Source organism: Pongo pygmaeus, chromosome 22, assembly GCF_028885625.2.
Source record: "Pongo pygmaeus isolate AG05252 chromosome 22, NHGRI_mPonPyg2-v2.0_pri, whole genome shotgun sequence".
Taxonomy (NCBI): Eukaryota; Metazoa; Chordata; class Mammalia; order Primates; family Hominidae; genus Pongo; species Pongo pygmaeus.
In genome coordinates, this window is record NC_072395.2 from 55,033,279 (window position 1) to 55,049,749 (window position 16,471).

At 51.0% G+C, this 16,471-nt stretch overlaps 1 protein-coding gene across 1 annotated transcript in view; it reads left to right on the plus strand.

The window, feature by feature from the left end:
* UMODL1 (uromodulin like 1) overlaps positions 1–16,471 on the plus strand; it is a 70,944-nt gene that overhangs the window by 16,345 nt on the left and 38,128 nt on the right. Inside the window, exons 6-9 of the mRNA XM_063659821.1 lie at positions 1,382–1,522; positions 10,030–10,284; positions 14,243–14,355; positions 15,963–16,182. Of these exons, the coding sequence (XP_063515891.1) occupies positions 1,382–1,522; positions 10,030–10,284; positions 14,243–14,355; positions 15,963–16,182 (729 nt within the window). The remainder of the gene's footprint in view (positions 1–1,381; positions 1,523–10,029; positions 10,285–14,242; positions 14,356–15,962; positions 16,183–16,471) is intronic.

Consider the following 16,471-nt stretch of genomic DNA (forward strand, 5'->3'; position numbering starts at 1 on the left):
ATCCTTGTACTCCAAAGGCTCCTTCAGCACAATTTGTCTAAAGTTGAATTCGTATCTGGCAAAGCACATAGACGTGGCCTTGTTTCTGGAAGAAATAACCTATTCTTTGTTGTTGTTGTTCTATGTGAGGAATTGGCAAACCTCTTCTAAAAGGGATCAGATAGTAAATATTTTTTGGCTTTGTGGGCCCACGTGGTCTCTGTCTCAACGACTCAGCCCTACTGCTGTAGTAGTCACAGACAGTCTGCAAGCAAACCGCTGGGCTCCCATATGGCTTCCTGTACCCAAGCAGGAGGCAGCCAGGCTAGTCTGCTGCTCCCAGGGCTTTGCGGGAGGGTGGCTGCCTTGGTGAAGCCTCTTCTATGACACTGAGGAGGCACATGACAATGCCAGGGCTCAGAGCCGTGTGAAAGCTCTAGCGATTGCATTGATCTCCCTTCAGATCCGCACATGTTCTTCAAAACCAAGCCGCATTGCTCTAGTGCCATTAAGCAAAGTGCTCATTCTGTCATCTGCTCTGTCAATGACCTTTGGCCAGAGGTTGCAGGAGCACCCCTGTGGGTGGACCAGTTGAGTTTATTATTCGAGGCAGCGAGGGAGAACCCACACCATGGAGAACCATGAGATCTCTCAGTAAGAGATTGTTAGAAAGAACCTGTTATAGGATGTGGGTTTTGATTGGGTGGTTTGGGGAGGGTCTAGGGAAGTGTGATTTTGTTCTGAATTGAATGCTGCCAGAAAATGGAGGCAACTCCACGATTGGGAATCTCAATACATCTAAGCAAAAGAGATGGGAACAATTGCATAAAGATAAGCCATAGTTTGTAAAGAACTAATAATCACTCATTTGGGCCAAGAGAGGGGCATTAGTATTTTGTGGGTGACACATGAGCTTATCGCTGTCTGTACTTAGCATTACGAAGAGGCCCTGTCTGAGGCTGGTTGCTGCGAGATGGTTCTGTCTGGGAGGCCTGGGCCAGCCTCAGAACGTCAGGGGTGGCTCTGGGTTTCCTTGTTGGCGTAGAAAACACCCACTGATTTGCTTTACGCTTGGGGTGGGATGTTTTGGCCCCGTCTTTTCATGACTACTCAGACTCAGTCCAGCCCAGAGTGATTTGTTCACATGAGGCTGCCCGGTGAGCCAGCCACAAGCCCTGCCTGAGCATGGGCTGCTGCTTGGATGAAGATGGCCAGCAGCCGCACAGGGCCCTCTAAGACGAGGCTTCCATAGTCCCCCTTGGGATCACTGCCCAAGGCACCCCTCAACCGACGTGGCACAAATCCATGACACGAGTCCACAGAGGCCGTGTGTGTGCAGGTAGATGAAGATGACGAGGTAGCTGCGACTGCTGAGTGTGGGTCCTGCTCTCCTTCCCTGTAGATGTCAATGAGTGTTTCTACGAGGAGCTCAACGCCTGTTCTGGAAGGCAACTGTGCACAAACCTGGAGGGCTCGTACCGGTGCGTCTGTCACCAGGAAGCTCCAGCCACGTCTCCACGGAAGCTGAACCTGGAGTGGGAAGGTAACGGCTAGGCTCTCTCAGATGGTGTGGGAATGGCTTAATTCCTGTTTGCCCCCGGAATACTCACCAGCAGTGCTTACAGCTGCAGCATTTACCCCGCGATAACTCTGCCATGAAATATCTTGCTTTTATTATTATTTTCGCATCACTCTGGTATATTGACTTTGGAAACAAAGGACACAATTCTACTTATAGCATTCTGCTTTTAGTAGTGGTATTTCCATGTACAAAATATAGTGATTCTCAATCATTGAAAATGTCAAATCCTAGAAAACGGCCGTCCCACGTGTGTTGTTAACATTGTTCTCGAACAAGTTGTTGGCCGACGATTCATTTGCTGAACCTGTTTTTCTGAAATAGATGATTCTGATGATTCAGACAATTCTGATGTTAGTTCTGTTTAGAAGTAATTCTAAGAACAGTTTTTATATTTTGTTCTCATATTGAAAATCAGTTAGATTTGCTTCAGCCCCAAAGAGCGTGTTTATGCAAAATTAAATGAGTGCTGGCAGTGAGCTGCCGTTTTTTTTCTTCGAAACGGGAAGAGGGTGAAGGCATTTTTTAAAGGCTGGATGGTCTTCAGACCACAGGGACTCTTCTTGCCAAGAGGGAACAGCTGGCTCACAGGCATAGAATACACTTAGTTCTTTCAGCCCTTATTGATCTCCTAGTGGGCCACCCTTGCATCCATTCTTTGGCTTAGGAAATGTTGATTTAGGTGCTATTCACTGTGCTAGGTGCTGGTAATGGAAACATGCAGAAGCAGGTCCTAATGTCTGCCTGTCTAGTGGATTGTGGAAATGGAGACATTTTGGCGCATGAAAGGGCATGACTGATGTCTGCACAGGAACCACGAGGATAAGCTGGGACCATCCCTAGCATCGCGGGATCAGCCTGGAGAGCAGAAGAGCAGACTGGGCGTGGGGGGAAGCACGTAGATAAATGTGCCCAGGTCTGTCCCTGTTGGGAATGGGGAGGGATGTACCAGCCAGGACTGGCACACGGGATTGGCTCTGCCATTAAGCAGCTTGGAATAAGAAGTAACTGTGTAATCTGAAATGTAGGAAGGTGCTATAAAGACGATACTCTGAGTGCAGGACTCTAGGGTGTGGAAAGTGGTGGAGAAAGGGATTCCGGCAACATTTTAGAGATAGAACCTCTGGAACTTATTGATTAATTCAGTGAAGAAGAGGAAAAAGGAAAGAAGACGGAATCCAGATATCTTGATTGAACAATGGAGTAGAGGGTGTTTCCACTGGAAGGGAAGGGGAAGACGCGAGCTGTTGTTATTGTCAATAATAGTTACAGCTGAGATGGAGTGCGTGGCGGTGCCAGGATGCTGATTGAGTTGGAGGCGTGGTGCTGGAGCGCAGAGGCGGGGCTGGGCTGCATACGGGAGTCCAGGGTCATCTCCAGGTGACACTTAAACCATGGTACAGCTGAGAGAAGGGAAGGGGCCTGGGGCCTGTGGCCAGAGAACCCCAACAGTGCCAGGTCAGTGCAGGAGGAGAGGCTGCAGAGGACCTGGGTAAGGCAGGAAAACAGCTGTAAGGGCGTGCACAGCAAGGTCAGCAGGGAAGGCTCAGCAAGCCCCAAGCGAGCAAGTGGTAAGCTGGATGGCAAGCAGGGAGGGCACACGCGTGGGTAACAGCGGGGCAGGAAAGTGCCCGTGGGAACTGCGGGGATCCGGTGCAGACTTCAGGAGAGCAGAAGGGAAGCACCCAGCAGGCCGGGTTAGGAAGACAGCTGGAGGAGAGAAAGGAGAGAGAACAACTGAGAATCCCAGGGGGAAGCTTGACTATGAAGAGGCTGAGGGAAAGAAAGCCTGATGAGGAGGAGGCTCTGGACTCCCAGGGGGTCTCTCAAAAGACAGGCGAAGCTGATCCTGGCTCTTTCTATTCCCTGTTCCTTTCCAGGTTTTGACCTTATTGAATGCAGGGTTGAGGTTTTTTGTTTTGTTTTGTTTCTAACCTTATTTAAATCCTGCTACATGTGTAATTTTATAAGCTGCTTTCTTCAGTTCTTATAGTGTGTATAAAGTTTCCAGGAAGAAGCCTGGTTTTCACCATGGTAATTATTGGTGGTTGAAAACTAGTGGCTTTCTAAAGCAATCATATAATATTCTTTCCCCCCACGGGAGCACTTCTGTTGCTTTCAAGAGTCTGGAACTGTAACCTTGTGACAGGGGTTACAGAGAATCTCTTTATATCCAATTTGAATTCGTTAATCATTTAATTTGCATTTTTTTTTTCCTTAAAAGGGACTCAACCGTGAGGACCGTCCCTTTGTTCACAATAACACCACAGCTGGCAGTTGCCCGCACTTCACGCGCACTGGGCTCTGCTCTGAGCGCTCTGTGGGTATTGCTTCGTTTAAATTCTTAGAATAACCCCAAGAGGCAACTACTCTTCTTAAGCTCATTTTTTTCAGAAGAGGAAATTGAGGGAGAGGAAGGTGATTTTCTTGCATAAGATCCCAAGGCTGGTCCTCTGAAGACGCACATGAACCAGCTGTTCACGACTCCCTGCCGCCCCGAGTCCCGAGGCCGTCTTCCCTAGGAGCTCTCTGGCGGGGACCTGCCTGAGAGTGCGATGGCCTCTCCTCCGTCCTCGGGAGCTGCCTTTTGTCCCGGTGCACTCAGGAAAACCGCCATGCCTTTTCCTGCCTTCATGAGTGCTTAGGACCAAGACTTGGGTAGAGCTCCAGAAGAGATGAATTATTTTATTTGGCGTTCCGGAACCCAACTAGGAAAAGGAGTCTAAGGTTCTGATTTATTTATTTATTTAATTTTATTTTTTGTTTTTTATAGAGACAGGGTCTTACTCTGTCACCCAGGCTGGAGTGCAGTGGCGTGATCACCAGTCACTGCAGCCTCCAGCTCCCAGGCTCCAATCTCAGCCTCTGGAGTAGCTGGGACCACAGGCATGCACCACCACAGCCATGCACCACCACAGCTGGCTCATTTTTAAATTTTTTTGTAGAGACGAGGTCTCACTGAGTAGCCCAGGCTGGTCTCAAGCTCCCAGCCTCAAGAGATCCTTCCTCCTTGGCCTCACGAAGCGCTGGGATCGCAGGCAGGAGACCCCGTGTTCAGCCTAAGGTTCTGACTGGCTCTTCTCGTTGTCCTGTGGGCGAGGGGTGGAGGGAGTGGACCAGTTCCCAGAGCCAACTGTGGATGTGGCGGGCTCCAGGGTCAGATCATCCCCCCGTCACCAGGAATGTTCCCCTCCTATCAGAATGAGGCTGTGTGGGGAGAGGGGACTTGCCTTCCACCCGCTGGCAGATGAATCCCTGGTGCCCCGCAAAGAGCAGGCACTCCACAAACGTTTCCTGGATCAATCACGGAAAGAGAGGTTTTCACAGTGGTCATCCCCGGGGTCTCCAGGTATTACAAATTTCCAGCCCAGCTCTGGCAACAAAACACTGAGAACACTCCTGTACCCCGCAGCACGAGGCCTTGAGATCCACTTAGAACTTCGCACCGCGTGCACACCCCATGGTACCCCACTAAGCTCTGCAGAGAACCGTCTATAGATTCCTGCTCTGTGGCTTCCAGGGTGAGAATCCTGTCCCTTTCGTGAGCACAGAAGGTTGGAAAACAGGTATTTTCCAAATAGTTATTTTTACCCTGGTCAGTCATCTGGAAAAATATTAGATTCTATTTACGGTTAGGTTTGTTGGCAGTCACACTCTGCCGTGTTGCTTGGCACAGTGAGCTGCCAGATTGCGTCAGGATACAGGGCCGCTCGAGCGACCGCCAAACACAAACGGGAGGCTGCGCGGCCCCAGCTTCACTTCTAATAGGGCAGGACACACTAATCCAGTGTTTCCAGATCAGCAGTTTAGAGTGAATTCCAACTGCATATTGCTAAGGGAAACAGCATCCCCGGCACCTTCCCTGCTGAACCAGAGATGAGTCATGGGCTGCCTGGAAGAAACAAGGGTCAGACTGTCAGACGTGGAGAACCCAGGGTGCTTTACCCAGATAGAGGCAGAGTTCTGAACTTGTGTTCCTAGCTGTGGATGGGGAGGGCCGTGGAGCAAGGGCTCTGGGGCCTGAAGTTTAGATTATCCGCATTGCTGTGGCCTTGGGTCATGCAAACACAGAGTCAAGAGCATCATTTTCTAGGGCCATATTTAAGGGGGACACTGAAAAGGGTCCCCATTTAAGGGTAACCAAAGGAGGGTGTCCTGGCTAATGTAAAACCAAAAACCAAGTTATAGGGGCCTACCCTGGAAGAGAAGAGTCAGGGGTAGAAGGAAGATTTCTAGTTTTAAAATACCCCAAGATCTGTCCAACAAAAGAGAGATTGGCCTTAGCACGTTAGAAGTTGGTTGGTTGGTTTTACAACACAAAGAAAACTCTCCAAGCTGTGCTGTCCAGCCACGGGAACAGCTGCCGTGAAATTTCGTTAAAGAAGGGTTGGGAGATATGTAAGTTTCCCGGGTTTCCCTAACAAAGGCCCATGAACTGGGTGGCTTCAAACAAGAGAAATGTATCCTCTCACAGTTCTGAGGACCAGAAATTTGAAGTAGTTACCACTGGGCCTAAATCAGGTTGCCAGCAGGGCTGTGCTCCCAGGAGGCTCTGGGAGAATCCATTCCTTGCCTCTCTGCCCTCCGGTGGCTGCCGGCATTCCTTGGCTTGTGGCCACATCACTCCTTCATCTTCTGCTGTTTTTGTTTTTTTTTTGAGACAGGGTCTTGCTCTGTCACTCAGGCTGAAGTACAGTGGCACAGTCTCAGCTCACTGCAGCCTCCACCTTCCAGGTTCAATTGATCCTCCTAGCTCAGCCCCCCAAGTAGCTGGGACTATAGGCACACATCACCATGTCTGGCTAATGTTTGTATTTTTTGTAAAGATGGGGTCTTGCTATATTGCCCAGGCTGGTTTCAAACTCCTGGGCTCAAGCCATCCGCCCACTTTGGCTTCCCAAAGTTCTGGGATTACAGATGTGAGCCACCACGCCCAGCCCTACTCCATCTTCAAGGTGAACATCTTTGTTTTTTCTCTATTCCAGCTTCATACTGCCTTCTCTTTTGTGTGTGTGTGTGTGTGTGTGTGTGTGTGTGTGTCTGTGTGCAAATCTCTCCTGATTCTCTTTTATAAGGACACTTGTGATTGCATTTAGGGTGGACCTGACAAATCCAGGATTATCTTTCCAACTGAAGATACTTCACTGAATCACATCTGCAAAGATTCCTTTTCCAAATAAGGTCACAGTCGTAGGTTGCAGGGATTAGGACTTGATATCTTTGAAGCTCATTATTCAGCCTACTACTGGTGATAGGAAAGCTTAGTAGTAAGGTAAGTGAACTTTGCTATTTCCTGTTGTTCAGCTTTGCCATTTAGTACCTACTTGACCTTTCTAGGCCTCAGTTTTGTCCTCTGTAAAACAGGGATCCTAGAAGAACCTATGACCTGGGATTGCTGTAAGGACTAAATAGGATAATATGCCTGGTGCACACAGCACCCAGGAAACATTACCTGTAACCATGTCGCTGATAGCTTGGCTGGTTTGTGACGTGGATGTCATGGGAGGGAGTACTGCAGGGGGCTCACACCAGGGAGTTAATTTATAGCTCCCTGCAAGTTCCTACCACTGCTGTAACGCATGCTGCGCTAGCTTGGACACTGTGGACATTAACTCATCATTGTTCCCTCAGTGTTTATGGTGATGCTGGGTGCATAGTAGATGCTCAATTAAAAAAAAATTGAGCCGTAAGAAATTGGTGCCCTTATTGGTCAAACATGGTCAAATATGGACAATTCCAAATGCTTCAAGGTAACATACTGGAGAAAGGGCCACACAGATATTGGGTGGGAACATTGTCCTCAGGGATAATGTATTTCTTTGGATTAGATGAGATTCTCTTTCCCCAAATGCTCACAATCTCTCTTAGTTGCAAGAGTCACTGATGGTAGCTTCTGCAGGTGCCTCGGAGGGTTTCGCAGCATTTGAAATGCCAGGTTTGCAGGTCCCCCATCCAGTGATCCAAAAACCCCCTGGCATCTTAATTTAAAGAGTAAATGTACTTATTAAAAGAGGTAAAGCATGCATTGCCAGCCCCGTACCCTTTGAGACTTCTTTCCAAACACCATTCCTCTGTGTTCTTTTCAAATAAGTACTGGTGCCCTTCAAATTTTAACTCCTCTCGGCTCATAAGCACTCCTTATAGAATGTGTTTTTAAATGGCCTGTAATCTGGGTGGGCCATCTGTTGTCCCACCCATGTGCTCTCTCGCTCCGCGTCAAGTTTGATATCTGAATGGCAACAAGGAGGCAAGGTTGGAGCCCTGGATGTGGGCTGGGGGCTGCTGCACCTGCTCGTGGCTGCCCCACTTTCCTATTTGCAGGGCGTTTTGCTGTCACACCATCCTCCACCAACGTGGATAAAAAAAATGCTTGGGGCTGTGTCCTGACTGTACAAAAATAGAACAGTCAGTGCTTTTAGCAGACTTTTTGGAAAAGAAATTGTAGCCCTTCCTTCCTTTTTCAGTGAGACATATGTTCCCAAGGAACAGACTTTAAAAAGCTGGGTGGTTGTTAGAAGGCCAGGCAGTGAGTGGGGGGTCTTTTTGATTCCAAGGTTCTGGTGACCCTGGAGACGGGGGTGCCACCCACAATCTCAGGTCCCAAGCTTTGGGCCACCCTCAGTTGAAGCATTTCTGCTTTTCTTGCCACTAAAGAAAATGCCATAAAGAATGAATCCATGTCTGTTTCTCTGACCAGTATGCCGAAAATCACTGGACAATCCTGTAAAAAGTATAGATGTGTCTTTTAAAAAACTACATTCTACCCCACATCCTAGAAGTGTTATTAGGACACATCAGAATTTGGATGGATGTCACTGATCCTGTCCGAGTGAAGCCTGTCCAGATTCCAGTAACAGATGCTCATCTGCTGGGAGGTGGAGCGGCAGGGTTCTCAGTGAGGGAGCTCACCTACACAGGGACCAAGATTCAAAAGAGGCAGCTCAGTCTCAGATTGGAAGGAGGAGACAGCAGGGCTATGTCGCGTGGTGGTGACTGGGCACTAAATTGGATTCTGAGCCTCTCGGCAGCCAAGGCAAAAAGGGAAATGAGTTGGATAGTGTTGGGTTTTTTTTTTTTTTGTTATTGAGATAAAGCAGGCACATGTGTCTAAAAACAGAATTCTTTTCATGATACTAGAAAGTATATATCCTACCAGTCCTTACATAAAAGGCTTTGGGAAGCCACACATTATAAAATTATTATTTTCTTTACCATGGTTTTGCAAAATATATTTTTAAAAGTTCTTCGTTGCTTATTTTTATAGAACTTAAATTCTGATGTGAAAATTTTGGTGCGTAGACTGGGGGCCGTCTACTTTTTATATAATTCTTACTGCCCAGACACTTGCTGTACAGCCAGAATGTTTTTAACCAAAAAAGAGCTTCAATGCTATTTGAGCACTAGAATATATATAGGTTGGTACATCAGAGCTTTGCTCTCTGAGGCATGAATTTCAATAGGAAAGCATAAAAAGGGCAATAAAGGAAGCTCAGCCTGATTTCTGAGTCTGGCTTCCTGATGAGGCCATCGTTTACGGCATGATGAGTCAGCCCAGTGCAGAAGTTCTCGTGCAAATGATCAAGTACTTGTCATGAATCAGAGCAGCCTAGGGCCTTGGGAGAGGCTGGCAAGGCAGTATTTGTAGATGTGGCACAGAAACCTTACACTGTCATGGCCATTGCTACAAATGTTTTCTGTACAATGACTGTATACGGGTCCCCAGAGAGACTGTTCTGACTTTCTAGTAACCACTGATTCTGGATCCCAGAGAGCCCCACGACTCAATGCTGTTCACTGTGTAGACAGAGGCACACTTGGATGGCTCCCACCGTCTAACTTGGCTCAGTGATAGAAAGCTGGGATTTCAACTTCAGACCTCTTGCTTCTCCCTTTCATCTCAAATATCCCCATCACCTAATGCAATCCTGAGCTACCTTCCAAAATTACTCAGAAGCCTGGAGAGAGAGATGATTGATACCTCTGTTTTGAATGAATGGGTTTCATTTATTATTGGAAAAAAAAACAGCGAGTGGGTCAGGCGTGGTGGCTCACACCTGTAATCCCAGCACTTTGGGAGGCTGAGGCGGGTGGATCACGAGGTCAGGAGTTCAAGACCATCCTGGGCAACATGGTGAAACCCCGTCTCTACTAAAAATACAAAAAATTAGCTGGGCGTGGTGGCAAGTGCCTGTAATCCTAGCTACTCGGGAGGCTGAGGCAGAGAATTGCTTGAACCCGGGAGGCGGAGGTTGCAGTGAGCCGAGATCGCACCACTGCACTCCAGCCTGGGTGACAGAGTGAGACTCTGTCTCAAAACAAAAAACAAAAAATAGCCAGTGCTGTCCTGGATGGGTCAACTTGATCAATAAATCTGTGAGAACCAAGTTGAGACGAGGCTGTGTTACCTGCTTCAGAAGATAAAGCCGCCCTCACTGACCCTTTGCTCATCTTCTCTTTCTGTGCTTTCATAGATTGTCCTCCACTCAGTGACTACGTGGTCCTCAACGTCACCAGTGACAGTTTTCAAGTATCCTGGCGTTTAAATTCTACACAGAACCACACTTTCCATGTCCGGGTTTACCGGGGTATGGAGTTGCTCAGGAGCACCAGGACACAGAGCCAGGCACTGGCGATGGCTGGGCTGGAGGCTGGAGTGCTGCACAGGGTGAAGACCAGCTACCGGGGGTGCGGGACCGACGTCTCTACCACGCTGACCATCAAAACCGGTAAGGCCCCCAGTCAGAGACCCACGTTAGCTTGTGAGCTTGTCTTTCTATCCAGGTCCGTGGCCCTAGCATGTCGCGTTCTTCTTCCTATAACCAGGGCACCAGAAGTCACTGACCGCCCTGCACTTCCTCCCTCCCCTCCCAGTCATCCCACTGCCTGCCCGGCATTGCACTGGCCCGCTGGTGCCTTCACTGGCTCCCTCGCTTCCCTACATCTCGTACTGTTATGGGTTCACTCTGCCGCGTGAGGGGACAACATGTGGACTCAGAAGCACCAATAAGGCGTCAGCTAGAGTGAAGCAAAGGAATAAAATCATAATAATAAAGCAGAAGGCGGCAGCTCCTGGCAGGCAGATCTGGACCCTGCCTGCTTACCCTGCAGCACTGAGGCCGTCTAAGTTCCCTCCCCGAGAGGGGAGCATCGCTGATGTTTTCATGCCTTGCTTCCCTCATGATGCATGTGAAGCGAATGCCATGCCCACCACATTTGTGCTGGGACAAAACCTTTTTTCTGTTTGAGACAGGATCTCGCTCTGTCACCCAGGCTAGAGTGCAGTGGTATGATCACAGCTCGCTGCAGGCTCGACCCCCTGGACTCAAGTGATCCTGCCACCTCAGCCTCCCTAGTAGCTGGGACCGCAGGCACACACCACCACACCAGGCTAAATTTTTTATTTTTCATAAGGATGGAGTCTTGCCATGTTGCTCAGGCTGGTGTCAAACTCCTGGGCTCAAGTGATCTCAGGAGGCAACTTTTGTCTCCAGAACACACACGACGCACACATGAACTTGGGACTTGTGTCGGGAAGGCAGCCGGTGTGGCCCATCTGGGTCTGTCCCGGGCAGCCCACTTGGCTCTGCCCGTGTCTTGCTCCCCACTTGCCTGGTGCCCGGTGGTGCCTAGACTTGGTCAGGTGAGGCTGGCTGGTGGAAGTTCTCCCCCAGGCTGGCATCCGTGGCTGTGGGGTGTGAATATGGGGTTGCTGGGGCTCCATTCTGGTCCTAGGTTCCGATGTGTGTCCCTGACGTAGAGCCAGTGGGAGCCCTGGGCTGTGGGCTTTGGGCTTTATGTCTCAGCAGAGTGTACAGAGCATAGACGTTGCTGCATAAAGACCATACTGGGGCCTTTCTCACTCACAGAGGTTAATGCTAGTGACAGTGAGTGGTGGCGGAGAATGAATGGCGGAATGAGCAGACCTTCTGTGGCCCGGCCCTACACCCTTTTCAAACTGATTTGGGGCGGACCTCAAGCTAAGTCCTCATAGCAGCCAGCACGGGCATCCAGGAAGCCCTCAAGCACCCCGGCCACCCTCGACACAAGCCCTCCACTGTGCACGCGGCTTCCCATTCCAAGCTGACTCCACCTCATCTTCTCATTTCATTTCCAAAGTACGCCAGGACTAAGGGGAGGGACACTCTTTTCCCTTTTTGGAAACTGAGGCCTGAGAAGCAGTTCCATTACAGAGCCATCCTCCAGGGTGCAAAATTGATCTCTATTGGGAAATGCAATAGGAACTTGCAGCTCCCTCCCCGCCCCAGCAACCCCGTGCCCTCCTCACCCTCCCCACCCACCAACCCCCTGCCCTCCTCACCCTCCCCACCCCACCAACCCCATGCCCTCCTCACCCTCCCCACCCACCAACCCAGTGCCCTCACCCTCCCCACCCACCAACCCAGTGCCCTCCTCACCCTCCCCACCCACCAACCCAGTGTCCTCCTCACCCTCCCCACCCACCAACCCAGTGTCCTCCTCACCCTCCCCACCCACCAACCCAGTGTCCTCACCCTCCCCACCCACCAACCCAGTGTCCTCCTCACCCTCCCCACCCACCAACCCCCGCCCTCCTCACCCTCCCCACCCACCAACCCAGTGTCCTCACCCTCCCCACCCACCAACCCCCGCCCTCACCCTCCCCACCCCACCAACCCAGTGTCCTCACCCTCCCCACCCACCAACCCAGTGTCCTCCTCACCCTCCCCACCCACCAACCCCCGCCCTCCTCACCCTCCCCACCCACCAACCCAGTGCCCTCCTCACCCTCCCCACCCACCAACCCAGTGTCCTCACCCTCCCCACCCACCAACCCAGTGTCCTCCTCACCCTCCCCACCCACCAACCCCCGCCCTCCTCACCCTCCCCACCCACCAACCCAGTGTCCTCACCCTCCCCACCCACCAACCCCCGCCCTCACCCTCCCCACCCCACCAACCCAGTGTCCTCACCCTCCCCACCCACCAACCCCGTGCCCTCACCCTCCCCACCCACCAACCCCGTGCCCTCTTCACCCTCCCACCCACCAACCCAGTGTCCTCCTCACCCTCCCCACCCACCAACCCCATGCCCTCCTCACCCTCCCACCCACCAACCCAGTGCCCTCCTCCCCCTCCCCACCCACCAACCCAGTGCCCTCACCCTCCCCACCCACCAACCCCCGCCCTCACCCTCCCCACCCCACCAACCCAGTGTCCTCCTCACCCTCCCCACCCACCAACCCAGTGTCCTCCTTACCCTCCCCACCCACCAACCCAGTGTCCTCACCCTCCCCACCCACCAACCCAGTGTCCTCCTCACCCTCCCCACCCACCAACCCCATGCCCTCCTCACCCTCCCACCCACCAACCCAGTGCCCTCCTCCCCCTCCCCACCCACCAACCCCCACCCTCCTCACCCTCCCCACCCCACCAACCCCCCGCCCTCCTCACCCTCCCCACCCACCAACCCAGTGCCCTCCTCACCCTCCCCACCCACCAACCCCATGCCCTCAGGAAAAAAAATACCTGCATTCCAATGTCAGGCACAGATAATTTGGAAGACTCTAGAAGACTTTTGAATTACCAACCTATTCCACTTCCCAGCCTTGATTTTCTGTCCTTTTCCAGATTATAAAAATGCCCTTTTTTTGTAGACCCCTTTTTTAAGGAGTCCAATTTGCTTTAAAGGCCTCGTCTAATTCCACCTTGTCATGAGCCTGTGACGCCGGGAGGCAGCAGGGCAGGTGTTACGGTGGCAGCTGATGCCCAGAGCCTCCAGGGAGTCCAATTCCCAGGGCCCTGGAGGAGGCCGCCAGTCCACGGGGCTCCGCGATACGTCGGGGCCTGAGAATCGGAGGCCACAAGGAGTGCTCCTCCCTCTTGCTAAGATGGGAGAGTCACAGAGGCCCCAACTGGGAAATATACAACATACAACATTGGTGGCATTTCTGCGGCCTTAAGTGTGGCGTGCATAGATGACACACTCTGATGGCCTGTAGCTTGCCAGCTGGGAGAGAGCCAGGGTGGGGCACAGCTGCGGGTGGCTGTTAGATAACTAGAGAAACATGCAGAATTGCAGCCGACTTGCTCCTGTGCCCACCGACGCTTGGGTTGTGCATGTTGGGCTTCCTCTCAGTAATGAAAGACGAATATTCCCGTGTCCCATCTTGAACCTTTTTTCCATCTTTGCTTATGCCCAAAAATAACGCAACCTCCCTTGTAAGTGAGAAACCCTACCCTTTTGACTGGCAGAGTACGTTCTTGAGAAGCGGGACTTTCAGAGCTAAATTCTGGAACCTCCCAGGCAGGTTGGAACCCATTGGTCACCCTGATGTTGGAGGCCTGAGTAAGGGCCTTGTGTGAGTACCCGCTGGGCCCTGTGGTTGTGAATATGGCAAAGGAAAGCAGCAGCCACCCCATTGGAAAGGACCCTCTATGCGCTGGTTGAATCCCAGTTCCTGTGGGTACGGGCTGTGTGCAAAGTTTGTACCTCCTTCCTGGGATGTCTCTGCACTGGACATAAAAGTGTTTGTTTATTCTCTCGTTTCTTACATTTATTTCCCCCAATTAGGATACCTCAATCTAAGATTCATGCCTCAATCTATTAAAAAAAATTATCCGCCAAAGAGTAGGCTTCATGGAAAACATTAACAGACAAGCGTGTGACTTTTGACCACAGGCTAATTTGTTTCACTGTCTGTCTCAGATGCCCAGGTATTTGAAGTCACAATAAAGATTGTAAACCACAACCTGACAGAGAAGTTACTCAACCGCAGCAGCGTGGAGTACCAGGACTTTTCTAGACAACTGCTTCACGAGGTAAAGCCGCAATGCAGACATAGAAATCTTTTCTTGGGTGTTCTGAGTGAGGACATCAAACACAAGCCGTTAATTCCTGCCCAGCTCTTCCTCTGGGATTGTGGCAAAAATACATGTTACTGCAGCTTCAGGGGAGGCCAAACCCAAATTGCACAGTGATTAGTCAAAAGCTTCCCCCCTGCTTTTATGGGGTACTTAATCCAGATACTGGGCCAACCCATCCTTAAAACATGTGCCTTTATTCAAATGGTGTACACCACTTAATCCTACTGTTGGATTTTCTGTGGAACCTTCTGTCTGAGGGCTCTGTCTTCCAGCTCCAGGGTAGCTTCATTAGCGAAGCATTTGCCAACAATCACGACATCCATTCCTCCCTCGTGACTAAAGGGAGACATCAGCAGACAGCCAGTGGGAAGCACCATCTATCCACAGATGGTACATTGGAGGGAAAAGTGACTTCCTAAGCTGCCAAGAATCACATAAGGTCTGAGGTTTTACCCTCTCTGCAAACTAACAAGTGAGTCTGCCACAGTTTCATGGATGCTGGCAGAAGATACGAGACTCCTGGGCCAGAGGCAGAAGACTGTATTACTCACAGCACAGCAGGCAGCATGCGTGTGTTGTTGTGCCAGTTCCTCTTCCTACACCCGAGTCCTGCAGAGGTGATGCAGAGGGGCCCAGGGGCATGAAGCACACAAAGTGGGTCTGCACCTGAGCTGAGGAACCCCAATTCTAGGGAACCTGAATCTTTTATAATGGGCACAAGCACTTACTCCAGAAGGAGACATTATCTGTTAAATCGGACAGTAACAAACCTGCCCTTTGCTCTGGAGGGAGCCACTATCTCTCCCTCCCAAGGCTGTTCACTGTGCAAACATCCTTGGAAAGATATTCTGGAACAAAAGGGCAGTTAGTGTGTCTACTTGCAAGATGTGTAGAAATGCCAGAGACCCACAGAGTGTTGCTTCCCAGCATTCACCTGCAGGGGGAATCTGGTTTTCAATGTTTTCAGAGAATTCCCTCCCTTTTTAAATGTTAACTTAGTTGTGTGGGCAAGTATGGGTTGGCACAAAGGCGGGGAACCAGGCTGGTATCGCCCTTGCTTGGGCATGGGTAGCCCTAAGCACCTGGCTCTGTGTGCGTGTTTTCTGTGGGATACAGCCTAGTAAGAGCGGGGACAGCTCCAAATAGCCATAGGCGTTGTTCCTTGGTGGGGCCTCTCCATCTATCAATCCATCTATCAATCAATCCAATAGTCTTTCTCACACACTCACACAAATGACCTTTGCACCAGTTTTCAGGACACTCAGAGGGGATTGTCCATCTGATGCTCCACAACTGGGAGCTTGATTACAGTGGTCACTGTGAGTCCCCAGCACACACCAGGCCAGGCCCGGCCATCCCAGGGAAAGCCCAGCTAAGGTGCTGTGAACGGACTTCTCTGAGTGCTCTGAGAGGTCGGTCGTCAGGTGCCTCCTCTTGATTGTAGAGGAGAGAAATGGCTCCAAGCACCATCCATCGGTGACACCTGGAACCCTGCTTAATGATCATGAAGACGTTGATGGATGTCTGCTCTGTCTGAGTAGCTGTTGCCTCTTCTTGGCTAGGTCGAGAGCTCCTTCCCACCGGGGGTGTCTGACTTGTACCAAAATGGGAAACTGAGAATGCAGATCGTGTCTCTCCAGGCGGGAAGTGTGGTCGTGAGGCTCAAGCTCACCGTGCAGGACCCCGGGTTTCCCGTGGCCATCTCCACGCTGGCCCCCATGCTCCAGCCCCTGTTGGCAAGCACAGTGTTCCAGATTGACCGGCAGGGGACACGTGTGCAAGGTATGGCCCGGCCACCCGCCCTGCTGCCTGGTGCCCTCCAGCTCAGAAATCCTCTTGGTGACTTTATTTGAGTCAGTCTTTCCTTTATTTCAAAGGGTAAAGAAGTGCGAATCCTTATTCTATCTTCCTCCACCGGAACCAGGGGCCAGGGCAGTAGCCCTGAATAACTAGCTCACCTGTGTCTCATTGGTCAGCCCAGGACACTGAGTGAAACGGGGCTGGAAGGTCCCCTTGGGGGAAAGGGACAGGAGTTCACTGTGTCTGTGGTCAGGGCCCCCCAGCACTTCTG